This window comes from Nuphar pumila, chromosome 2, assembly GCF_984573655.1.
Source record: "Nuphar pumila chromosome 2, dmNupPumi1.hap1.1, whole genome shotgun sequence".
Classification (NCBI taxonomy): Eukaryota; Viridiplantae; Streptophyta; class Magnoliopsida; order Nymphaeales; family Nymphaeaceae; genus Nuphar; species Nuphar pumila.
Genome location: NC_143250.1, coordinates 12,462,122 through 12,489,932, shown reverse-complemented (window position 1 = coordinate 12,489,932; position 27,811 = coordinate 12,462,122). Strand labels below are relative to the sequence as shown.

The following is a 27,811-nucleotide window of genomic DNA, read 5'->3' as shown; positions in this document are numbered from 1 at the left end:
CTCCGGATCCGGTCTCTTCTTACTTCCCGCCCCCAAAATAGAAGGGGCCAAATGGACTGGTGAGTTCTGATTCAGAGTTGTGCTCCCCAAACGAAGAAGAGCCAATGGAAGAAGGCAGCCACGGGCAACCAAGAGATGGAGTAACGGGAACCGTCGATCTCTCAGAACCAACGGTCGATCTCACCGGTCAGCTCCACCACCTACCGTGCTGCGTCAAGCACACGGGGCCATGCTCCGTCTCTCACTACTTCAAGCCCAAGCAGACCGGTCTGAGAACTCTCTCTCTCTCTCTGCTAGATTTCTGATGTTGGCGTGTTTATTTTTGTTGTTTTTGATGGTGTAGGTGTTGTTATTGATGGGATAATGGTGGAGGAGGCTTCATTCAGGGGGAGAAAATTGGAGGGTGCAACAATTCCTATCCCAGATGGGTACTGTGGTATTGCCCAGCTTTTCCTTTGCCGCTATCCTTCTGTTTTTCATGTATTTGGGTCATTTTTATTGTGTTCCCTCATGCATTGTGTTTGTCACTGATTCAGTGCATGTAGTCATCAATAAAGGTGACGAAATATTTTTCGCTTGTGTAACAGGGGAAAAACGGTCCACATACATCCGTATGGACTATTTCTAATATCTCACTATTGCGTTTGGCACCTTCTTTATATGTGTTTGTATGCTTAGCCTTTATGCAATCAACACATGGGTCATTGTCAGTAAAATCTAGAGATTGCAAGATTCCTTCATTTACCAGTCTCTTTATTCTCTTTTCAAAGATATGACCCAACCTTCGATGCCAAAGCATGTAAGATTTATCATTCATCATGCTACGCTTATTTCCAACTAATGCGTATTCAGAAGTCAAAGACTCATGAGTTTGGATTTTCACATTCAATCTATATAAACCATCATAAACTGATGCAGAATCAATTTCAATTGAATTTCTGAATATGAACAATTTGGAATTTTCAAACTTAAAACAATACAACAACAACAACAACAACAACAACAACAACTACGCCTTCATCCCAAAACAATTGGGGTCAGCGATATGAACAAAAAAAGAAATTCATTTTGGGTCTTCCACATGAATCCTTTTCCTCCAATCATTTCTATCCAACGCCATGTCCTCGGTGAGGTTCAAAGCATTCATATCCTTTCCTATCATCTCCATCCAAGTCTTCCTAGGCCTACCCCGACCTCTTTTAACTAATATATTTTCCCATTTCTCCAACCTTCTAACTGGAGCATCATTAGGCCTTCGCCGAATATGTCCAAACCACCGTAAACGATTCTCTCGCATCTTATTTTCAATGGGTGCAACACCTACCTTCTTACGTATCTCTTCGTTCCGAATCTTATCTTTTATTGTATTTCCACACATCCATCTAAGCATCCGCATCTCAGCTACACTCATTTTTTGAATATGATGTCTCTTGGCAGCCCAACATTCCGTACCATATAGTAAAGCGGGTCTAATAGTCGTCCTATAAAACTTTCCCTTCAACCGCAATGGCATTCTACAATCGCACAGCACTCCAGTAGCACTTTTCCATTTCATCCACCCAACCTTTATCCTATGATTTACATCTCCATCAATTTCTCCATACTTTTGAATGATGGATCCCAAATATTTGAAATAATCATTCACCGATATATCTTGCTCACCAAGCTTCACTACACTCCCATCACTACTTCGTTGCTTACTAAACTGACATTCCATATATTCAGTCTTACTCTTACTCAACTTAAAACCTCTAGCTTCCAATGTCTGTCTCCATAATTCTAACTTAGCATTAACCCCAGCTCTAGACTCATCAATCAAAACAATATCATCAGCAAACAACATACACCACGGTACATTTTCTTGAATTGATCTCGTAAGCTCATCCATCACTATCGCAAATAGGAAAGGGCTTAAAGCAGATCCTTGATGTAACCCAACTGTTATCGGGAAATTGGTTGTCACCCCTCCACAAGTGCGGACATTGGTTACTACTCCTTCATACATATCTTTAATTATACTAATGTACTTGAGAGAAACACCTTTCTTCATCATTGTCCACCAGAGAACGTCCCTAGGTACTCTATCGTATGCCTTCTCTAAATCAATAAAAACCATATGCAAATCTTTGTTCCTCTCTCTATATCTTTCAATAAGTTGTCTAAGAAGATGTATAGCTTCCATAGTTGATCTTTCAGGCATAAAACCAAATTGATTCTCCGATATCATGACAACCTTCCTCAACCTAGACTCAATCACCCTCTCCCAAAGTTTCATAGTATGACTCATGAGTTTTATACCACGATAGTTTGTGCAATCTTGTATATCACCCTTATTCTTATATAAAGGCACCAAAGTACTCTTCCTCCACTCATTAGGCATCTTATTTGTTCGCCAAATCAAGTTAAAAAGATTTGTCAACCATTCTAAACCTTTCTCTCCCAAGCATTTCCAAGCCTCGATAGGTATACCATCTGGGCCAACTGCCCTTCTTGATTTCATTTTCTTCAAAGCCTCTGCAATTTCTTTCTTTTGAATCTTGCGCATGAAGTCACGATTTATCTCATGAAAAGGAATGGAGAAGTCTCCAAGATCTTGAGCATGACTATCATTAAATAGCTTATCAAAATAATCTTTCCATCTCTCCTTAATCTCCTCATCTTTGACTAAAACCCTTTGCGTTTCATCTTTGATACATCTAACCATACCTAAATCCTTCGATTTCCTATCTCTCATCTTTGCAAGCCTATAAATATCCTTCTCGCCTTCTTTGGTATCCAACTTGTCATAAACCTCCTTATATACCTTAGCCCTCGCGTTTCGAACAACTTTTTTAGCTTCCTTCTTTGCTATCATATACTTCTCCAAATTCTCATTATCACGACTCTTACTTAGATTTCTATAACACTCTCTTTTAACCTTAATAGCTAATTTGACATCCTCGTTCCACCATGATGTATCCTTACCTAGTGGTGCACCGCCTTTAGACTCACCCAATACCTCCTTAGCTACTTTTCTCATACCACCCGCTATCTTATTCCACATTGATTCTGAATCCTCCTCGAGACACCAATCAACTTCCTTAACTACCTGCTCTACAAACATTCCTTGTTTAGCTCCTTTCAGTGCCCACCACTTAATTCTAGGATCTATCCTATGTCAAACTTAAAACAATATCCAAATTTATTCAACTTTAAAATTGAAATTAAGTTTCTACTATACGATGGAATATAAAAGACATCATGAAGATCTAAAACTACGCCCGTATCCAGAGTAATCTTGCAGGTTCTAACACCCTTCACATGTGAACGCATCTTGTTTCCAAAATAGATGCTTTTCTCATACATTGTTGGTTCCCTTCTCCTCAGGAACAACTGTAGACAATTGGAAATATGAACAGTAGCACCAGAATCAATCCACCAGCTATTTTCAGGAATTTATAATAAATTACATTCATGAGAAACAAATGACAAATTACCTCTCTTTTCCAACCACTTCTTGTACTTTATGCAATTTGCCTTTATGTGTCCCTTCTTCTTGCAAAAGAAGCACTTTATGGGAGCAGAGTTTGATTGCTGGTCTTGGGATGACTTATCCCCAGTTGGTTTCTTCTTAGCATTTCTCTTAAATGCATTCTTCCTTGGTCCTACCTTGGACGTATGAGAAGCCATATGTGCACTCTGCACCTTCTCACCTTTCATCATCTCTTCTTCTTCAACACACTTAGACATGAGTTCATTAAATGTCCATTCATCATTATGTGTGTTGTACGAGATTTTGAAAGGTCCGTATTCCAAAGGTAAGGACGTTAAAACTAAATGCACTAGGAAAGAATCAGAGATAGTGAGCTTCATGTCATTCAGCTGAGACGCTGTGTTTCTCATCTCCAAAATATGCTGGCGAATGTTTTCCCCTCCAGTATATTTCATAGATATCAGTTTTGACATCAGGGTACTGGCTCTGGCCTTGTTTGAACTCACAAACTGTGCCTCAATGACATTCATGAATTCCCTCACTGTTCTGCATTGTGGGATAGCACTTCGAATGTTCTTAGCTACTTTAGATTGCAAAAGCAACAAGCTAAGTCTATTCGAGCGCTCCCACTTCTCAAAAGCAATCTTTTGATCAACAGTACTCTGATCAGTGAGGGCAGCGGGTTCATCTATCCTTAGGGCCAGATCTAGATCCATATACCCATAATACAAATAAAACAATTTCTTTCCAATCACTAAAATTTGATCTATCTAGAAAATGTATAGAGCTAGAGCCATCTAAAATCACAAAACTAGAAACTGCATGACAAAAGACACGTATCAGGAAGCATTCATACGAGACTAAAACTTTAGTGGAAAAAGCAAAATAATAAAGGCCCTTGATATGCTTCTTTCCAGGCGAGTGAAGGGGGTTATCAGAGTCCTACTTTGGTAAGAGCTCCGACACGCGAAACCACTTCGCCTACCGACCATATTTGGTAAAACTAAGGTTCTTGTGAAAATAGACCATCAACACAAGGTACCTTTGGATACTCATGTGTGATGTATCTCGACACATTTACCTTATTCTACCCTACTTAAATTCCAAACACGATAAAACTATCTTTGGGTCGTCTATCGTTTAATGAATATAAGTACAACATTAATATTGACTAAAACCATATGATAGTATAACATTTTGACAACATACGTGTATTCAGTCACTTTGGTGACATAAATCCACTAAGTTATCTGACTATCCTTAATGCCAATATAAAATAATATCTTAAAATAGTCCGTAAATCGAATGGACTAGACATACGACTCTTGAAATGGTTCTTAAACTGAATGAACCAGTCACATATAACTTTTGTTTTGGTTGCCTTTGTACTTTTGTGTGTGTGTGTGTGTGTGTTGATCATTGGTCATGTTCATCAAAACTCCATTATTTGATGGTTCATGAGCCATGGGTTCATATTCTTCATGAATGAACAATTGGCAACGTCGCGTATAATTGAAAATCACTTGACATTGATCAAGATATTGTATTTGATATATAACATGGTGTTCATTGACATCAGAAATGGCTGCTGAGAACTCATGTAAGTTGTTGTATAGTCGATGTTGGCAAGTAGATCTCCACCAAGATGTTACCTGCCAAAAGTTGTGAAACTTTACAGCACTATTTTGAGGCAGTAGTTGAGAGGAAACTCGTTTGGATAGGGAGAAGCGATTGTGGATGAATAAAAATGTCACTCACACCTTAGTGTGTTTGTTGGATATTGGCTTGCTATCCTGGAGTGGTTAGCTTATGTGGAAAGAGGTTTCAACCAGTGTAAATGACTGACAATGCTTGTTTGGATGGATCTTGATACATCCAAGCGTATTATCGAATATCAGGCGGATGTGAAACCTGTTTTGGAAACCATAAATAGAAGTATCTTATGTTCAGGAAACTCTCCCCAATTACTTGAGAAACTCATACAATCTGCAGTGGAAACTCATCTCCATTACATTATGAATGAGTATCAAACTCATTTCTGTCAACATCTTTGTGTACAAACAACAATGCCACTATACAAAGATACTATTTTTGTTAAGGCGTTTAAATATTGTGGCAAATAAAAAAAATTATATGACAATAATGATTGGTTAACTATATGCAATTTACTATTTTAATTCTTATGTGCTTTTGTGAAATATATATGTTGTATCATTTTTTTCAGAAACTAGTACCAATTCTTTTACAAACCATATCAATGTTTATTAGAGGCTCATACCAATATTTTTTAAACTCATAATATGCATTTCTAGTAAATACTTACCTGAAACTTTTTAAACCTTTACGTACCTGTACCCATTTCTGGCAACTATGAGATGGATGCGTTAGTTATGGTTGGAAAGAAACGCATATGCTTATATACGCTAAAAAACTGGAAACATTGCCTATTGCTTCATGGTGTAAGTATACTGGTTTGAGGGACACGGAGGATATCAGCCTCATATGTCATTCCCAACATTGTTATCAGTGAAAAGTGAAAACTGAAGAGAGTGCATGAATCTGCATATAAATGGTGCAATTTTAGTGTATGTTTGGTTGGACTATTGAAATGTGCTTCAGGGAAAAAACTTATATAAAGTTTACAATATTTGGCAAGTTTTACTGGTTTGCTAAGTCCTTGCAAGAGCATTCATGCATGAGATGGTACAATTCTTTGGAATAAAAGGTGGGTGACATTACATTAGGATATTCAAATGCACCCAAAATGTGCAACCAAATGCCCCTTAGCTTAACTTCATACTCATCGTGTAAACTCATGGTCTGGGAATGTTGGAAAGCAAGTAACATGTACAACAAGATTGATTGATTTTCTAATATTTACCAGTCCAATTATGTCAAAATCATCATTGACATTATAAATTGCATCTAAGGCAGGTCTTTTACTCTTGGCTCTGCTTCACTTCAATTTTTTTATTCAAGATTATGATCTTTTGCTTCTAGAGTTGTCATTGTTGGATATCGATGGTAGATTTGAGTTCACATTATTACATAAGCACTATTAGTTCCTTAGCAATGTAGATTATGCACAATTGTGGAGGTAATCTCGCTACAGTATTCTTGATATGCTTTGCAGTTGGCATCCAAACCAGTAGCCAATCTCGCTTTGCGGTTGATATTTGAAGATTTTGTAGAACCATTCAAGTCTGGGTCATTTTTGTGTACCACATGATGCCTATGGACATGTCAGTATGAACTACAATTGCATGTAGATAGAGTTCTCGTTTTTCAACTTCTCATAATGATAGAATAAATTTCTGAGAACTGTATGCTTTTTGACTAGCCATAACTCATGAATTGTGAAGTTTCTGTGAGTGTACTACCTTTGAATGTTAAGGCTCTGCAAGTGTATTTACTAAAATAAGATCTCCTCTTTTTCTTTTCTTTTTTCTTCTTTCGTGTTTGTAATGGTTAATTTTCTTACAGAAGATGACTAGTTGCCCTTAAGCCATTGGAAGCTGATGCTGGCTCTAGGGTTTAGTATATCTGCAGGAATCTATGACTTGATATTGCCTTTAAGATGTAATCTAGCACTGTTGCTGAAGCTTATACAACGAAAGTCACATAATTGGGCATTATAAACTCTCTATTCTTGACCGAGGATAGAAAAGCTATACTGAATAAAACTTGAAAAGGAAAACATGGTTATATGCACATCTTTTATACAATTATGTAGATAGTGTCTGCATCATGATGTCACCTTGTGGGACCTCCGTGGATGTTCTGTGCGTTTATCCACTTGTGAGTGCAAAATCATCCTTTTGGTCTTGTTGATTTATCATTGTAGGTGACTCACCATGACGAAGATCACATCTTTTTATGTGATTGCTAATTTCTTGTGACAGCAATATGCATTGGTATAACTGGTGTACAAACACCCACAAGGGTTCTGCACATCTGGCTAGGTGGATCGGCTTAAGGTATTCAAGTTGAAGGATGTCACAAGTTCGATATCCAGGATGTGCATCTCTTGCCTTATGGCTAAAGCAGCAGGCTCCCTAGTGGGCAAGGTGGGTTGCCGAGAGGTTTTAACTACTTGGGGGTGAACCATATGGCATTGCATCAATCTCTCCCCGCCCCCCCCCACCTGAATTGGGGTTTCCCCTTGATAAACATCCAAGAAAACTGGTGTGCAAACAGGTTAAGCCCAGGCCATGCTAAGGTCTGCTCAACCATGGATGATCAATAAAGATGCCTAGGAGTTGGAGTATATGGACAAAACCTAAAGCAAGCTATCATTGGGTCAAATGGAGGACCAGGCTTTGATCTTAACGTCCTAAATATCGCGTAAGGACCCACTAATGGTCAATAGAACTGGACATCCTTGAAGCATCAATCTTACTCTTTTCTTCTCTGATGTTTATTTCCTTGGCATCCATTATTTTTTTGGATATAATTATTACCCTTAATAACTTGGTCTACACCTATGTCACATGGGTGCGGGTACGGGTGAAAAGAAGTCGTTTTTGGTTCTCTAACCTAAGTCGGGTCTGGACCCAATTTCTGTAATGGATCGGATCCAAATCCAAAGTGATGAATGTCTGTTGTAAATATGTATATTATTAGAGGGTATTTTAGTACCCTAAAAAGGTTATGTATTAGTTATATATTAAACCTCTAATACAATGAAAAACACGTTGGAATCTATTGACGTGTTTTGCAGCCTCTTCTTCTCGTTTTTCTCTTTCCTGCACAGGTGAATGTGGAGGTCTTCACTTTCCAACATGGTATCAGAGCAGCGTTGAATGCTGGGCCTGAGATTGCTTTCCAGAAAGATCGCCTCTATCCAACTCCAACTCTGCGTGCGTCTTCTTCCTTTTCTCCCTATTCTACTTCGGCCCTGGTAAGAACCCGACTTCTTTTCAAATTTGGTAACCCGACCTCTGGGTACGTCTCCTTCTCCTTTTCAAATCTGGTAACCCGACCTCTGGGTACGTCTCCTTCTCCTTTTTAAATCTGGTAACCCGACTTCTGGGTACGTCTCCTTCTCTTTTTCAAATCTGGTAAAAAAAAAAACTCTCAACGTGCATTCTCTTATCTTCCTTTCTGTTTATTTTATTTTTTACTCTCAGTGTCGATGTGTCCTTATCTTCTTCAGAACTGATTGTCCTATAATCAGTTAACTGATCCCAGAGGTGATTTTTGTTCACTTAAATCTGCGTATTCAGTCGTTAAGATTAATGTTTGTGGTGTTTTTTGTTTTTTTTTTGAATTATTAATTGTCCTGTTTCATGTTTATCAGATCTGAAACCACTTCCACGTTTGATATTCATTATTGAAATGCTTTAAGTCTGGATACTATACATTCAAAGATCAATATTGTGCTGCCACAATTTGCAATATTATGTTTCACTTTTTCACATTCCTTTGTGCGATATTCAGGTCGTGTCTTGAAAATTGTTTAATCAGTTACCTATATGGTCATACCCGAGTATAATAAGTCTGTTTTAAATAAAAAAAAGGCAGGATACTCGGGTGATTGAATTTTTGTTTGATTCAGACTCTTCTTTTCATTTTTCTTTGCCAATGGACTCACCCTTCCCACCGTCAGGCCTTTCCTCCAACTTCCTTAGCCAATTGGTCTCTGAAAAGCTGAATAATTCCAACTTCTTGACTTGGAAAAGGCAGATTGTTCCTTTTATAAGGAGCCAAGATCTCTCTGGTCATCTGGATGGATCGGTCTCAATTCCTCCAGAATTCACCTCGCAGGAAAAGACAGACGATAAAGGGGCACAATCCATCGTTCTTCTAAAAAATCCAGATTATGTCGCTTGGATGAAAAGGGATCAAGCATTAGTGACATACATCACATCAACACTCTCACAGGAAGTTCTTGTTGTCATTCCCGATGATTGTTCAGCCAAAGAGTTGTGGGACAAGTTAGTTCAGACATATTCACAGATCTCTGAAGCAAGAATTGTGTTTCTCAAGCAAGAATTTCAAATGTTGAAGAAAGATTCGATGTCTATTATGGAGTACCTGAATAAAATGAAAGGCATTACAGATCAACTGACTATTGTGGGATGTCTCGTCAGTGATAAAGACAAAGTGCAACAGACCTTGAGTGGATTAGGGCCGGACTATCATGTTTTGGTGACATCCTTGTTGTGTCTCCCGAAACTTCCAAAATTTGAAGATTTTTGTGCAAAACTACTACAGTATGAAATGACCCTGAAAGCTATGTCACAGGGATTCGGCTAGTAGGGTGCCGCACCCGCGTCGACGCGGGTGCGATCAACCCGACCCTGGGTGCGTTGACCGCACCCAGGGTCATTTTGGTCCATTCTTGGCAGAAGCGGGTGGCAAGCTGGGCACACCGAGGATGATGTCGACGCAGAGGTTCTCGAGCGTCGCGATGTCGACATTCTTCGCCTCGATGTCGCTGGCTTCGCGAGCTCCCATCGATTGCTGGCGGTCGGAGTCGATCCTCTTCGGGGTGGCGGAGCCGAGATCTTCGCAGTTTCTGATCGCGGGAAGCCCATGCTTGATGCATGGGAAACCGGGGGATTTCGCGAAATTGGTCCTGAAAAAACCGGGAAAAACGCGAAATCGGGAAGATGGGTAGAAGCGGAGATGATTGTCGACCGGAATGGGGCTCTTCGCGATCAGAAATCTTAGGGTTTGGGGATGCATCGATGAGAGAGAGAGAGAGAGAGAGAGAGAGAGAGGAAAAATTGCGGGAAGAAGGGAGCGGATATTTCGTTCTTTATTTATTCCAGTTTTATTTTTTTTTTCAGTAAATTTATCGGGTTTTTTCTAAAGTAAATTCAATAAACCCAAAACTTATCTAACATTTACAAAAGCAGCTTAAACTTTAATTATTTGCATTTAACTGCGATTGAGCAGATCGATGATTTGCCAAATCGGTGTTATGAGATCATCACTCGTTCGTTCTCTTCATCTAGGGCTGTCAACGGGTCTAGTACACGACCCATTAGGGTATATCTGACCCCCCCCCCCCCCAAAATAACAAATCACAGGCTCGAGTTCAGGTTCAGGTTTTATCGGGTTACAAAAGTGGAATTCCATATTCAAACCTGCATAATTTCAGATTTTTTATTATAAATAATGCATTTTATACTTGGATCGGGTCAGGTACATGACAAAAATCATGACCCAAATCCCGCCTGCATATTACTCCCCTTAACAACCCTAATCACCACCATTTATTGTGCAAAGGACCCAAGCTGATAGCCCACATAACATTACTATTATCAGCAACCAGTGTTCATAAACAACCCAGCTTGGGGTGTTCAAACTCGGCTTATAACTCCATCAATCCGATCAAGATTGAGCTCATGACAAGCATGAGTTGAATGAACCACACTCAGCTGGCTCAATTGCAAACTGCTTTTTTTTTTCAAAATTGGATGTAATAGGATAACCCCCGGACCCCCTTATATATATATTTTACATTTTTGCATCTGCCGCACCCCCGCACCCGGGTTTTTTGGAAGTGCCGAATCCCCGCACCCGCACCCGCACCCGCACCCATGTGACATAGCCTGAAAGGGTTCTCTGAGGACACCCATGTTCATTCAGGAACTCAAGATGTGCTGGCCACGGGACTGACTTATGGCAGAGGCAGAGGCCACGGAACTCAAGATGTTGTTATTGGCCGCCTTAGCAAGCTTAAATATGAAACAAAATGATAAAGGCATTTGGTACGTCGATTCTGGAGCAGCGACACACGTCTCAGGTGATGCGGGTAAACTCTTAAATCTTAACCCTTATGTTGGTAAGAGTAGCATAGTCACAGGAGATGGTTCTCATCACTCCATCTCATATTGGAAATGCCATTATACCCATGTCCAAGTCTTCTCTTAATCTTTCAAATATTATTCATGCTCCTAATATCCAGAAGAACATTGTTTCTGTCTCAAAACTTGTTGATGATGTTAATGCCTCAGTTGAATTTACTTCCTCTTCTGTTTATGTCAAGGATCTTCGCACGAGAGAGACATTTGCTAAGGGAAAGAGACGAGGCAACATGTACATCTTCCAAGAAGATCCTTCCTTCGCTGTTCATTCTGGTGATTCATCCTTGAAGCCTCAATATTTGTCTTTTGTTCCTTCTAAATATGTGTTTGCCATATCTGAATGTAATAAGCCAACTCTTTGGCATAGTCGTTTGGGTCATTGTGGTCGTCATTTTATTGAAAAACTTGTCTCGAATAATTTCATTCCTAAGTCCAATCTGGGTTCAGAAGCCAGTTAAATAAAATGTCCTAGTTGTTATTTATGTAAGAGTCATGTTTTGTCTTTCAATTTAATTAATAAGAGAGCTTCAAGGTCTTTTGAGACCATATGTTCTGATGTTTGGGGCCCTGCTCCATTTGCTTCTGTTTCTGGTAGCAAATATTACCTCATTTTCATTGATAGTTATTCCCGCTATACTTGGATATTCTTCATGAAACACAAATCAGAAGTTTTTGGATTGTTTTAAAATTTTCATTCCTTTGTCAAAAATCATTTCTCTACCAATATACTCAATTTCCAATGCGATGAAGGAAGGGAATTCTCTTCTAGTGATTTTGTTAGTTTCCTTCAACATAATGGGATAAAGAGAAGAGTGTCTTGCCCACATACACCTCAACAGAATGGAATTGCAGAGAGAAAACATCGACATATTGTTGAGAGTGCAATGAACATGATGCACGGGGCTAATTTACCTATCACTCTATGGATAGAAGCTTTCCACTCCACAGTTCATGTGATAAATCGATTGCCCATGACCATTTTAGAAAATAAGTCTCCTTTCTTCTCTTTGTTTGGAATACATCCTGACTACCATGAATTACGTGTGTTTGCTATGTTCACGTTGACAACTCATTGAGAAATAAGTTTCAGGACAAAGCATTGAAATGCAGGTTCGTGGGATATGCTGAAGACTATAAGGGGTATAGGTGTTATGATCCATTGAGCAAACGCGTCAAAATATCGAGGAATGTCGTTTTTGACGAGATGAACTTTGACAATCAGCCCGTTGATCCAAGTTCTCATATTGCTAGTTCAGGTCCAAGTGTTGAGGTGTACGATCCATGGTTAAATTCAGAACTCTTCTCCAATGCTAGAGAAGATTGTTCTGCAGATTGCAGCCAGAAGGAAATATGTCAGGAGTCATCAAATGTATCCCAAACAGAAGAGGTTACCACACAAAACTTGGAGCCAGTAAAGTATAAGGGTATTGTATACACCCGACGAGAAAAAGAGCAAGAGCCCTCATCTTTTTCTTGTGATAATGATTCTGGTCCTTCTACTTCTGCTCCACATATGTTGGACAACATCAAAAGATCCGCGCGGGCCCGACATCCGCTTGACAGGTGGGTTAGTTATAAAAATTTTTCATTGGATTTTCAATTGTTCCTAACATCTATAAATAAAGAGGATGAGCTCCTTACATTTTATCAAGTTGCAAACTCTAGAAGATGGATCGAAGCAATGAATGAAGAGATGGAAGCTTTACATGAATGTGGTACCTGGGAAGTTGTGCCTAGACCACTAGATAGGAATGTAGTTGGGTCGAGATGGGTATACAAGATAAAATATAAACCAGATGGGAGCATTGTAAGGTATAAAACTAGACTTGTAGCCAAAGGGTTCACACAAGAACAAGGACAAGATTTTAATGAAACCTTCAACCCTGTTGTTAAGATGGGAACCATTCGTATTGTGTTGGGTCTTGCCATTGAACATGGTATTAGATTGGTATACAGGAAATAAGGAGAGAGAGAGAGAGAGAAAGAGAGAGAGGGAGAGAGAGAAGTCACAATGGCTGGGGCGGCACATACTGCTCGACCACCGAAACCCTAAACATTAAAAGGTAAAAACATGTACAACGATATTACAAAAATGCCATTAATGAGGTTATATGGCATGTGTTCATACAATATGCGTATGGATCTGGATCCAGATCCATACGCATATATCCATACTGTATTCTAACACCCTCCCTCAAGTTGTACGTGATTTTGGAGCATGTACAACTTGCTCTTCAATAGCCAAAATTGACGTCCTGTTAATCCTTTGGTAAACAGGTCTGCCACTTGATCTTCTGTTCGAACATGACGTAGTTCTATCTCCTTCATCTCGACTTTCTGCCGTATGAAATGCTGATCAATCTCAATGTGCTTCGTTCTGCTATGCTGGATAGGATTACATGCAATGTTTATTGCGCTTTGATTGTCACATAAAAGAAATGATCGAATAATTCTCCCCAAGATCACCCAATAAGTGTCTAATCCATGTGGCTTCTGCCGTGCCTGCAGCCATCGATCTGTATTCAGCCTCTGTACTCGATCGTGCCACTGCCTTTTGTTTTCTGCTGCTCCAGGACACTAAATTGTGCCCAATATAAACACAATATCCAGAGACAGATCGTCTCTCATCTGGATCCCCTGCCCAATCTGCGTCTGTATAAGTGATGAGTTCATGTCCTCTATGCAGATTATCGTTCTTGCGATAAACAAGTCCGTCCCCTATAGTTCCTTTAAATAGCGTAGAATGCGCTTCACAACTTCCATATGACCCTCCGTTGGAGCATGCATAAACTGGGATACCTGATTGACAGCATAAACTATATCAGGTCTGGTAAAGGTCAAGTACTGTAACATCCCCACGAGACTTCTATACGTTGTAGGGTTGACACAAAGATGACCATCTTCAGAGCTCAGCCTTTGATGTAATACACTAGGAGTGCTGACTGGTTTGCAATTTGTCATCCCGGCTTTTTCCAGAAGGTCAAGAGTATATTTTTGTTGCATGAGTGTCAACGTGTCTTGTTGTCTGTCAACTTCCACACCAAGAAAGTACCGCAACTCCCCTAAATCTTTCATCTTGAAAGTTTTCATTAAAAACTGTTTCACGTCTTTGCACATGACTATCTGAGCTCCCAGTGATCACAATGTCATCAACATATATAAAAAGAAGTATAACAATGTCCGCCTTTTGGTAAATAAAGAGTGAGTGATCCAGAGAGCATCTTCTAAAACCATAACTCTGAATCTGCATAGAGAAACTTTCAAACCAGGAACGGGACGCCTGTTTCAACCCATACAGAGATTTCCTTAGTTTGCACACCCAGGCAATAGGATCCTTTTCGGCATAACCAGGTGGTTGCTCCATATACACTTCTTCCTTTAAAGTTCCATGCAAAAAAGCATTTTTAACATCCATCTGGCTAAGGCTCCAGACTTTATCAACTACTAGGGATATGATGATACGAATAGTACCCATTTTGACTACAGGACTAAAAGTTTTGTCGTAGTCTTCACCATATTGTTGTGTGAATCCTCGAGCAACAAGTCGCGCCTTATATCTGTCAATACTTCCTTCAGGCTTATATTTTATTTTATAAACCTATTTTGAGCCAACTACATTCTTTCCTTCTGGCCGAGGAACTATTTCCCAAGTCTGGCATTCATTAAGAGCTTCCATTTCTTCATTCATAGCTTCAGTCCAATGACGGGATTGAAGAGCTTGATTAAAACAAGTGGGTTCATCCTGTTTTGTGAGCTGAGACATAAACAACTGGAAATCAAGGGAGAAGGTCTCATAACTCACCCATCGTTGAATAGGATGCTTAATGTGTGACGGCCTTTGAGCCGAAGCATTGGCGATGCTTTCCTTCACATTCCTCGGCTCTGTATTTTTGTCCCATCTAGTGTATATCTGCCCAGAGAAGCGTTCTACTGGGGGTGGCTCAGCTGGAGACTCAACTGGAGATAATTCAACATGCATTTGTGAGTCATTCAACTCCCTACTCAAGCCGAAGGAAGGACAATTTGTCTGACATGTTTCTCCTGTATTAGCAAAAAGATCTGCGCTCATCCATGGATCATATACTTCTAATTCTCGAGATGGTAACGCTGCAGAGTCATTGACTTGAAAATTTCCTTCATCAAAAACAACATTCCTGGAGGTCCTAATACGTTTTGTAGTAGGATCATAGCATCGATAACCTTTGTATTCATCTGCATACCCAACAAATCTGCACTTGACAGCCTTGTCCTGAAACTTATTTCGCAGAGATGAATCAACATGTACATAACATACACAACCAAAAACACGCAGCTCATCGTAAGAGGGATGTTGCTCGAATAAAGTATAATAGGGAGATTTCCGATCCAAAAGTGTCATAGGAAGACGATTTATGATATGAACAAATGTGTGAAAAACTTCTGTCCAGAGACTAACGGGCATATTGCTGTCATGTAGCATGCTCATTGCGCTCTCTACAATATGCCTGTGTTTCCTTTCCGCAACCCCATTTTGTTGAGGAGTATGAGGGCAAAAAACCTGTCGACTTATTCCTTTATCCCGAAGAAAGGCAATAAACTCGTTCGATGAATACTCTCCCCCACCATCACATTGTAAATGCACAATATCACAAGCAAACTTTGTTTTGACCATCGAATGGAATTCCCGAAATATTTGAAAAACTTCATGCTTGTGTTTTAAGAAATATATCCAAGTATAACGGGAATAAGAATCAATAAAGATAACATAGTAGCGACTGCCAGAAAGAGAAGGAATAGGTGCGGGTCCCCAAACATCAGAACAAATAATCTCAAATGGCTTTGAAGCTCTTTTATTTATAATATGAAAAGGAAGAACATGACTTTTGCAGAGTTCGCATGAAGAACATTTATTATTATTATCAAAAAATGAACATAAACTAAACTCTGGAAGGAGACCATCAGATACAAGGTTTTCAACGAAACCCCGACTACAATGTCCCAAACGACTATGCCAAATATTTGACTTATTACAATGAGATGAATTAAAAACTTTCAATGAAGGAAAAAACAAAGACTCTGAAGGTGGAGACACTGAAGAATGCTTGGACGACTTCAACTGGAGAACTGGGACTGAAGATGAAGACACTGAAGAAACCTCCTTGAAGACGTACATGTTTCCTTGTCGCTCCCCCTTAGCGAACGTCTCCTTCGTTCGTAGATCCTTAACATAAACAGAAGAGGGAGTAAATTCGACGGAAGAATTCATATCGTCAACAAGTTTAGCTACAGAAACATTGTTCTTTTTAATATTAGGAGCAAGAAGGACATTGGACAAGTGAAGTGAGGACTTTGACATAGGGATATGTGCACTGCCAGTATGACTAATGGAGTGATAAGTTCCATCTCCCGTAACTATACTACCTTTTTCAAAATAAGGCAATAAGTGAGATAACTTACCCGCATTACCCGTAACATGTGTGGCGGCACTTGAATCAACATACCACTCGCCTTGTTCATTTTGCTTGATCGTCATCTGTGACAATGCTGATAACAAAAGTTGTTGCACATCTGTGGATGGCCCTTTTGTGTCCATAGGAGTAGCTGATTTATGCTCAATTTTGTTTATTTTTCCTCTATTCTGTAGATTAAACCAACAATCAGCTTTCACATGTTCTCTTTTGTTGCATAAGAAACAAGTGGGCACTCTCCTCTGATTTCCTGTATTAAAACCCCCTGAAATATTAGGTGTAGGCAAAATACCACGTCCTCCCTGCCCAAAACGTCCGCGGCCTCTGCCTCCTTGATGCCCTCCATTCCCTCGTCCAAAACCTACAGAAGTGTCCATGGCCAATACTGAATGAGGACGAGCAGATTCATTTCCTTATGCCCGTTGTTTCATAATCATCTCATGCTGGAGAAGCTTCGCTTGAAGATCGTCAAAAGTGGGCAACTGCGGAAGGCATGATAAAGCCGTGGTAAGCATGTCAAAATCAGGACCCAATCCATTGAGAAGTTGTTGAACTTTATCTTTATCTGCAATAGCACTTCCAATAACCGCCAATTGATCGGTAATACTCTTCAAGCGGCCTATGTATTCCATGACTGTCATGGAGCCTTTCTTCAAACTTTGAAATTCATTTTTTAAGTACATAACTCGGGCTTCTGATATCTGAGAATATGTCTGAGACAGCTTACTCCATAGATCCGCCACAGTGCAATCATCTGAAAGAGTAACCAACACTTCTTGAGAGAGTGTTGACGTAATATAAGCAACCAAAGACTGATCCCGCTTCCTCCAAGCTGTATACTCTGGATTCTTAATAGAAATGGTAATTGTGTCACCCTTCTCATCTTTGGTTTCCTGCAAAATAAGTCGTGATGGTATAGGAACTAAACCATCCAGATGTTCATCGAGATCCTGACTCCGTATAAAAGGAAGGATTTGCCTCTTCCAAGTCAAAAAATTAGAATGAGTAAGTTTTTCTGTAACGAGCTGACTCAAGAAATTTGCAGAGGGATCGGATGACGAATGGAAATCCATATCAATGGGACAATGAATAAGCAAACAAAACGAATGGAAAGAAACAAACAAGTTTGGAAACAAACAGGTTTGAGATCACTTAATCAAGCAGGAGAACCTCAACAAGACATGTACCTGTGCTACCGATATCTGGAAATAACCGCCTTTTTTTTTCAGTTCAGAATCGAGATTGTAAACAGTTACAATCTGCCTGTAGGCGTTGCACAGGGGACACTAAAGTAGCAATAAAGGAAGAATTTCTGGAATCAATAAAAATAAAATGAATGAAACTGACAGGCGTTGCATAGGGGACACTAAAATAGCAATAAAGAAAAAAAAATTCTGGAATCAAAGAAGTTCTGGAAATCAAAAAATGAATAAAAAGAATAAATAAATTTCTGGAATCAAAGACGATTAACAGATGAAGAAGATAAATGATTAACAGAGAAGATGAAGAAGATAAATCATTAACAGAGAAGAAAAGATGGATGAGCACGCTGAAAGGAAAAAGGGGAAAAGGAAAGTACCAACTTTCAGAAGATGAGATTTCAGATTTAGAAGATGAGATTTCAGATAAAAAAGAAGATGATCACGCTGGGACCTGTCCACGCTGGGGTTGATGTTCACGCTGACGAACCACGAGATGATCACGCTGGAACTTCTTCACGCTGGGGTTGTTGTTCACGCTGACGAACCACAAGATGATCACGCTGGAAGTTCTTCACGCACAGGATTAACCTGTGAGCTCTGATACCATATTAGATTGGTATACAGGAAATAAGGAGAGAGAGAGAGAGAGAGAAAGAGAGAGAGGGAGAGAGAGAAGTCACAATGGCTGGGGCGGCACATACTGCTCGGCCACTGAAACCCTAAACATTAAAAGGTAAAAACATGTACAACGATATTACAAAAATGCCATTAATGAGGTTATATGGCATGTGTTCATACAATATGCGTATGGATCTGGATCCAGATCCATACGCATATATCCATACTGTATTCTAACACATGGATGGACGTTGAGCCAGTTAGATGTTAAAAATGTGTTTTTACATGGGGACCTAAAAGAGGAGGTCTATATGGAACAACCCATCGGGTATGCAGAACGAGATGCCAATCATTATGTATGCAAGTTGAAAAGAGCTTTATATGGATTGAAGCAAGCTTCGCGGTCCTGGTTCGAGAGTTTTTCGTTGGAAATACAGAAGCACGGTTTCTCTCGGTCTCTTCTAGATCACTCATTATTCATCTACAATGAACGAGATGTAACCACTCTTCTGCTAATATACGTCGATGATATTATCATCATAGGGAACTACAGAAGCCATATTGAGGAAGTAAAGAATATATTAAATCAGAGATTCAAAATGAAAGATCTCGGTGATCTGCGATATTTTCTTGGAATGGAAGTTGATAAAACGTGTGATACACTTACTCTTACTCAACACAAATACACGATGAATATTCTTAGTAAAGCAGGCATGAAAGATTGTGAGCCATTGGCAACTCCAAGCATCGTCCATCAAAAATTGAGTTCTAAAGAAGGGGATCTATATAAGGATCCCACTAGATATCGCAGTATCGTGGGCATATTACAATATCTGACCTTTACCAGACCTGACATAGTCTATTCGGTGAATCAAGTATCTAACTTTATGCATGAACCTCATACATCGCACATGGAGGCAGTTAAGCGAATACTTCGTTATCTAAAGGGTACAGTTGGTGATAGGTTGGTGTACAGGAAAAGTGAATTAAATAAAGGTGGCCATGAAATCATTATATATGCTGATGATGATTGGGCGGGTGACCCAGATGAACGACGGTCTGTATCTGGTTATTGTAGTTTCATTGGATCCAACATGGTCTCTTGGAGTAGTAGAAAGCAAAAGGCAGTCGCTAGGTCAAGTACAGAGGCTGAGTACAGATCGATGGCTGTTGCGACTGCTGAGGCTACGTGGATAAGACATCTCTTAACAGAGATGGGAGAACCGATTGTTCGTTCACTCCTGTTGTGTGATAATCAAAGTGTCATCAATATGTCCTTTAACCCCATCTATCATAGTCGAGCAAAGCATATTAAGATTGATTAGCATTTTGTCAGAAAGAAGGTTGAAGAGAAAGAGATTGAACCTATGTTTGTGCGAACTGAAGAGCAAGTTGCAGATATATTCACCAAAGGATTGACAAAAGACAAATTCTGGTTTCTAAAAGGCAAGTTGTTCATGGTCCAGGACCATGCACAACTTGAGGGAGGCTGAAAAGAAGTCGTTTTTGGTTCTCTAACCTAAGTCGGGTCTGGACCCGATTTCTGTAATGGATCGGATCCAGATCCAAAGTGATGAATGTCTATTGTAAATATGTATATTATTAGAGGGTATTTTAGTACCCTAAAAAGGTTATGTATTTGTTATATATTAAACCTCTAATACAATGAAAAACACGCTGGAATCTATTGACGTGTTTTGCAGCCTCTTCTTCTCGTTTTTCTCTTTCCTGCACAGGTGAATGTGGAGGTCTTCACTTTCCAACAATGGGTACGGGTACGGGTGCGGAGCGATTTCAAAATTTTTGGACATGGGGACACGGCTATATATATGTATATATATTTAAAATATATATATATATAACAATAATAAGACTCGGTCAAAGTTGTGCCTATTAGGGGACACAGCTATATATATATAACAATAATAAGACTCAGTCAAAGTTGTGCCTATTAGGGGACACGGCTATATATATATAACAATAATAAGACTCTGCTATATATATATATAAAATATATATAAAAAGATCAATTTTTTTTTTAGTTTTTATACGTCTTTTGCCCTAAAATGGACAAAAATAGACTCGGTCAAAGTTGACCGAGTCCAAAATGTGGACGGACTCGGCCCCGGTGCGTTGACCAAGTTTGACACTTGGTTGACCGTGTTTGAAGCCGCACCCGTGTCCGACGCGGGTGCGTCGACCTTATAGCCAGCCGAGTCCGTGTGACTTAGGTCTACACAGATAAGGTATAAGCCTAACATATAAGTTCTATTACTGTAAGATAGACAGTGCTGAACAGATAAAAGAATTTGACATAAACAGGGAACCTCAGTCTAGACACTTTGTCAGGTTGGAGCTTGATTGAGACATAAACTGCTTCTGTTGAACAATTGAAAATGAGAGATAGGCAACTATGTTTGTTATATTGAATTTTTTTGCATGATAATATTTAACTTGTGTTTGATCTTTGGTTTGTTTGTCAAAGGTAATGATTCAGCATATCGGAGAGGCAAGAACTACTACGATGAATATTGGAATCATTTCTCATGTTATAGTGTGCCTTAAAAGTTTGTTGCTGGTTTTTGGTGTTATTTTTTATGAGAAAACTTCTTTCTTACCTTCTCCTTTATCATATAAAGAGAAATAAGTGAATACCAGCAGTTGTGGCTTATCTTGAAATGTTCCCTCCTCCAAAATTGATCTCAAGGTCATGGAGATAAGATAGGAATGAACAGGTATTGTGGGTTTGGGAGGCCTTGCCAGATCAGTGTAGGTGTTTTTTCTCTTCCTATATATTGTCTAGTTCTTGGAAAATCTTTATTTACACTAGTCATCCTTATTTCCAAAGGAGGGTATGAGTCCCTTTGTGGTGGACAAAAAGTTCAGCACTAATTCCTTCTTTTCTAAGAAGTGGGAAAGTGTGTAGACTATCTTTTAAACTACATTCCTGATAATCCATTATGGTCATCAGGTCATGCAAATAAGACAGTATTAGTGTGAAGATTATGTGGAACCATATTAGGTCCTAAACTTAGACACTGGTTTATCAGATATTATCAATCCTCACTCTTATCTCCTTGATATTTGACGTTTTTCATCTCAATATATGTTTTCTAGGTGAAAGCACATATGTACAAGATGCTTTGTGAGAGAGAGGTGTATTATTCATTTCTCTATGTTGTTTCTTTTAGAATATTTTGAAGAATCTTGTTATCTTATCTGGCTAAAATTTAGGCTCCACAATTTCCATGAACTCAGAAAGGTAGTTTCCAACTTAAATCCCTTCAAATAGGAATCCTGCAGTCAGAAATAAATATCATTTCAAGTTGCAATCTAGAAACTGAGATGGTCAGACAAAAGTAAATTTTTGTGTGTCTCAGTGTGGTCATTTTATTTATTGAAGGATAATTTGGTTAAGCTCATTCGGCCTGAAAACATTAATCATATTCATGACAAACTTAGTGTGATCCTACCATGGACATGTTGTCACTATTTGTCAGGTGTTTACGTTGTGCCCGTCCATGATTGTCTAATATCGATTGGATGCTTTGATGAATATGAATAAAAAGAGAACTTTCTATGTTCTTTTAGAGAAATGTATCAATAAGACCACATCTTTTGCTACCAATAATAGGAGTCTTTAAGGCTAAGCTTACTTGGAGGTCTTCACTTTCAAGGGAAAAACAACAGAACTTTTTCTTTAATGTTTACTAATCAAATTTGATTTGTGCCATCTGCTCTATGCTATCATATTTAATGGAAAAGGAGCCATAATCTCTCTATTTACAAACAAGAGGAAAAAGGAACAACAACAACAACAACTACGCCTTCATCCCAAAACAATTGGGGTCAGCGATATGAACCAAAAAAGAAATTCATTTTGGGTCTTCCACATGAATCCTTTTCTTCCAATCATTTCTATCCAACGCCATGTCCTCGGTGAGGTTCAAAGCATTCATATCCTTTCCTATCATCTCCATCCAAGTCTTCCTAGGCCTACCCCGACCTCTTTTAACTAATATATTTTCCCATTTCTCCAACCTTCTAACTGGAGCATCATTAGGCCTTCGCCGAATATGTCCAAACCACCGTAAACGATTCTCTCGCATCTTATTTTCAATGGGTGCAACACCTACCTTCTTACGTATCTCTTCGTTCCGAATCTTATCTTTTATTGTATTTCCACACATCCATCTAAGCATCCGCATCTCAGCTACACTCATTTTTTGAATATGATGTCTCTTGGCAGCCCAACATTCCGTACCATATAGTAAAGCGGGTCTAATAGTCGTCCTATAAAACTTTCCCTTCAACCGCAATGGCATTCTACGATCGCACAACACTCCAGTAGCACTTTTCCATTTCATCCACCCAACCTTTATCCTATGATTTACATCTCCATCAATTTCTCCATACTTTTGAATGATGGATCCCAAATATTTGAAATAATCATTCACCGGTATATCTTGCTCACCAAGCTTCACTACACTCCCATCACTACTTCGTTGCTTACTAAACCGACATTCCATATATTCAGTCTTACTCTTACTCAACTTAAAACCTCTAGCTTCCAATGTCTGTCTCCATAATTCTAACTTAGCATTAACCCCAGCTCTAGACTCATCAATCAAAACAATATCATCAGCAAACAACATACACCACGGTACATTTTCTTGAATTGATCTCGTAAGCTCATCCATCACTATCGCAAATAGGAAAGGGCTTAAAGCAGATCCTTGATGTAACCCAACCGTTATCGGGAAATTGGTTGTCACCCCTCCACAAGTGCGGACATTGGTTACTACTCCTTCATACATATCTTTAATTATACTAATGTACTTGAGAGAAACACCTTTCTTCATCATTGTCCACCAGAGAACGTCCCTAGGTACTCTATCGTATGCCTTCTCTAAATCAATAAAAACCATATGCAAATCTTTGTTCCTCTCTCTATATCTTTCAATAAGTTGTCTAAGAAGATGTATAGCTTCCATAGTTGATCTTCCAGCCATAAAACCAAATTGATTCTCCGATATCATGACAACCTTCCTCAACCTAGACTCAATCACCCTCTCCCAAAGTTTCATAGTATGACTCATGAGTTTTATACCACGATAGTTTGTGCAATCTTGTATATCACCCTTATTCTTATATAAAGGCACCAAAGTACTCTTCCTCCACTCATTAGGCATCTTATTTGTTCGCCAAATCAAGTTAAAAAGATTTGTCAACCATTCTAAACCTTTCTCTCCCAAGCATTTCCAAGCCTCGATAGGTATACCATCTGGGCCAACTGCCCTTCTTGATTTCATTTTCTTCAAAGCCTCTGCAATTTCTTTCTTTTGAATCTTGCGCATGAAGTCACGATTTATCTCATGAAAAGGAATGGAGAAGTCTCCAAGATCTTGAGCATGACTATCATTAAATAGCTTATCAAAATAATCTTTCCATCTCTCCTTAATCTCCTTATCTTTGACTAAAACCCTTTGCGTTTCATCTTTGATACATCTAACCATACCCAAATCCTTCGATTTCCTATCTCTCATCTTTGCAAGCCTATAAATATCCTTCTCGCCTTCTTTGGTATCCAACTTGTCATAAACCTCCTTATATACCTTAGCCCTCGCGTTTCGAACAACTTTTTTAGCTTCCTTCTTTGTTATCATATACTTCTCCAAATTCTCATTATCACGACTCTTACTTAGATTTCTATAACACTCTCTTTTAACCTTAATAGCTAATTTGACATCCTCGTTCCACCATGATGTATCCTTACCTAGTGGTGCACCGCCTTTAGACTCACCCAATACCTCCTTAGCTACTTTTCTCATACCACCCGCTATCTTATTCCACATTGATTCTGAATCCTCCTCGAGACACCAATCAACTTCCTTAACTACCTGCTCTACAAACATTCCTTGTTTAGCTCCTTTCAGTGCCCACCACTTAATTCTAGGATCTATCCTATGTCTATCCCTTTTGCGGCATTGTCTAATTCTAAGATCTAAAATTAAGACTCTATGTTGTGTAGCTACACTTTCTCCTGGTATAACCTTACAATCGATGCAACAACCCCTATCTCTCTTTCTAAGTAGGAAAAAATCTATCTGACTCGTATTAACCCCACTTTTAAATGTTACTAGGTGAGACTCTATCTTCCTAAACCAAGTGTTTGCTAAGATCATATCATAGGACAAACAAAAATCTAAAATCCTTTCTCCACTTTCATTTCTTTCTCCTATACCATAGCCTCCATGGATATTCTCAAATCCATCCCTACTAATGCCTACATGTCCATTAAGGTCACCGCCGATGAAAAGCTTTTCTCCATAAGATGTCTCTTGTACTACTCCATCTAAATCTTCCCAAAATTGATGCTTAATGGAATCATCTAAACCTACTTGAGGTGCATAAACACTAATAATATTAATAATATCCGTACCTAATACTAATTTAATAAGTAAAATTCTATCACCCTTCCTACGGACCTCAACTACATTATCTATAAACTGACGACTCATAACAATCCCTACTCCATTCCTATTCCGTATACCAAATCTTATATCCCCAAGGTTCTATCACTTTAGCTTTCTCACCTACCCATTTGGTCTCTTGAAGACATAAAATATCAATCTTTCTCCTACACATAACATCTACTAACTCTACCAACTTACCAGTTAAAGACCCTATGTTCCAAGTGGCTAACCTAATTTTATGGTCTTGGACTAACTTCTTTACCCCCACCCGTCCAACAAAGTGAGGGAACCCTTGCCTATTTGACACCACACCCGGGCGCCGGTGTGACGCGTCGCTTCTGGGCGACGACCTAGCAACCCTTGCACATTTATCACTGCCTCCGGGCCTAGAGAGTACAGCGCGTCGCTCAGTAGGGAACGCCCCAACGAAATTCTCATATTGGTTCATTTTCATAGGATATGACAAAGTTTTTATGCTGGCTGTCACAAAGAAATATTCATAGTAAAGAAACATACTTTTGGAGAGGCTCCATACATTAAGGATAATATTATTTTGACCCAAGTATGATCTAATACTTTGGGCCTCAATTTTCTACTGTGCTTGGGCAACAAAAGAGAACAACTTCCAATTTTTGCAAAGTTATCATTCAAATTTTAATCCAATTTCTCAGCATAGCCCATGTTTGGCACATAAACAATGCTTCAGTCCATGATCTCTTTGCTATGTCACATAGGTGCGGGTGCGGCGATGCGGCAATTTGAAAAAATTTGGGTGCAGGGAGGGTATATATATATATATATATATATATATATATATATATATGCACTTTAACAGAGCTAAACTCAGCAAAGCCGAACTTAGCAACCCTGGGTTCGGTTCTTCTGAATCCAAGTCTGGGTTCAGCTGCTGAACCCAACAAGCCTGGGTTCAGTTCTGCTAAACCCACATCTGGGTTCAGGTTCTGCTAAACCCAGCCAAACTAAACCTAGGAGCAGAACCCAATCTTGGGTTTTGCCCTTGCGGCAATGAGGGGAGGAGGAGAAGGAAGAAGAAAAAAGAGAGAAGGAGACGGTGGAGGGAGGAAGATAAGGAAGAAGAAGGGAGGAGGAAGAAGCGTACCGAACTCGCTGCTGCTGCCACATGAGGAGGAGATTGGTGTCTGGTGTCGCCCGCCCTGCCGTAGGAAGAGGAGGGGTGGAGTGGGGACGGGAGGTGGAGGAAGGGTCAAGAAGAGGGGGGGTATATGCAAATGTGCCCTAACCCCTTCCCCCCCCTAAAACATGTTTTCAAAATTTTTTTTGGACCCAAATGGACTCAATCGAGTCCATTTCTGGACATTTATAACCCTGGGTGCGGTTGACCTCACTCGGTGCGGCTGATTTTTATGATAGCCGCACAGGGTGCCGCCTCCGCACCCGCGTCACGTCAACGCGAGTGCGGCCACCCTTAAGAAGAGTCCATGTGACTTAGAGTGACTGTTAGGCCCTATATGCTATTATTCCATGCTCAGACTGGTCCAGAAGAGTCCCAATATTCTTTCTTAATATGTTCAATTTAAGCACAGTTGCCTAAGTCTAGCAATTTAACTGCAGGGAACTTGTATGCCTTATCATGACCCACTGTTCTTTTCATCTCTAAACTCAGACTGATTCAGCCTAGAGTACAAAATGCATTTTTGTTTATTATGATTTTGAATGTACAGTTTAATGTCAAAGGTTGTGCGGTGCATTTATTTACTGACAGAATGTTGATGCTATTTTGCTCATCTCTTAAAGGTCAAAACTTTTCACAACACTTTTTAATCCAGTTGACTGCATCGGATATTGCAAAGTTTTCAGCTTGTATTAGCTGTCATGCATCATTTTAATGTACATTGATTATATATTCCATTATGGAAGTAAAATGAAGAGCTATTTTCATCTTGCACATTGTTTATCTGATCTGTAGGATTTGTCTTGGAAAAGAAGAATATGAGCAAAAATATTTCAGTGGATAACTTAAGTGGGAACATAAATCACTGGAAAGCACATTCGAAGTTTAGAAGCATCACATACTGGAATCATGACAACCTCCCTACACAGGATGATGAGTTCATGAGATTATTTCATTGGTTTTCTGTTGCAGATGCTGTAAGCTTCCTCGATTCAATGAATTTTTGGTTTTCATAGATTTTTTGGTGGTTCCCTTATAGTTAGAGATGTAGCGACCTGAAATGTGGATATGTGTGTGTTCGGGGCCCATGTTAGGCCTGAATGACACAATCACGGGATGCTGCTAGTTTATTATTAGGCTGTTCATTTTATGTGCTCTATGTAATTGCTCTGTCTCACGTAAATGCAATTATTGAAATTTTCATTCTTCATTTTTGCATTGCATTCATCTTCCTTTTGTATGACTGCAGATGCACAAGCCAGTGACTGCAGATGAGCTGGCCTCTTCTGTCAAGCAATCCAGATAGAAATTTAGGTCTTGAACCTAAATATCAACTTGCAGCTGTCATTAAGCTTTGGTGGCAGATGCTTCATTGAACAGGAGCAAAGCACAGTGGGTGCTATTTTCCACATGATCTTTGGATTCTGAAGATGGGTGTACTGTTATATCCTTTTAAACTATTATAGCTTAATGGATGCATGCATATGCATGTTTGTGTCCCTGAAAATTTGTAATTTAGGCATTTATGATGTTCTGGTTAATTTTAAGCTGCTGTTGAACAGGATGATAATTTTTATCTCAGATATGTATGCAGATAATTTTGATACAATGGTTATCGAAATTTTT

At 39.3% G+C, this 27,811-nt stretch overlaps 1 protein-coding gene across 1 annotated transcript; it reads left to right on the top strand.

The window, feature by feature from the left end:
- Positions 1–49: 49 nt before the first annotated feature.
- Positions 50–27,811, top strand: LOC149844790 (uncharacterized). Its single transcript, XM_089997339.1, has 4 exons — positions 50–267; positions 344–436; positions 26,981–27,162; positions 27,435–27,811. The coding sequence occupies exons 1-4, from the start codon at positions 105–107 to the stop codon at positions 27,489–27,491; spliced, it is 495 nt and encodes a 164-aa protein (XP_089853465.1). The 5' UTR covers positions 50–104; the 3' UTR covers positions 27,492–27,811.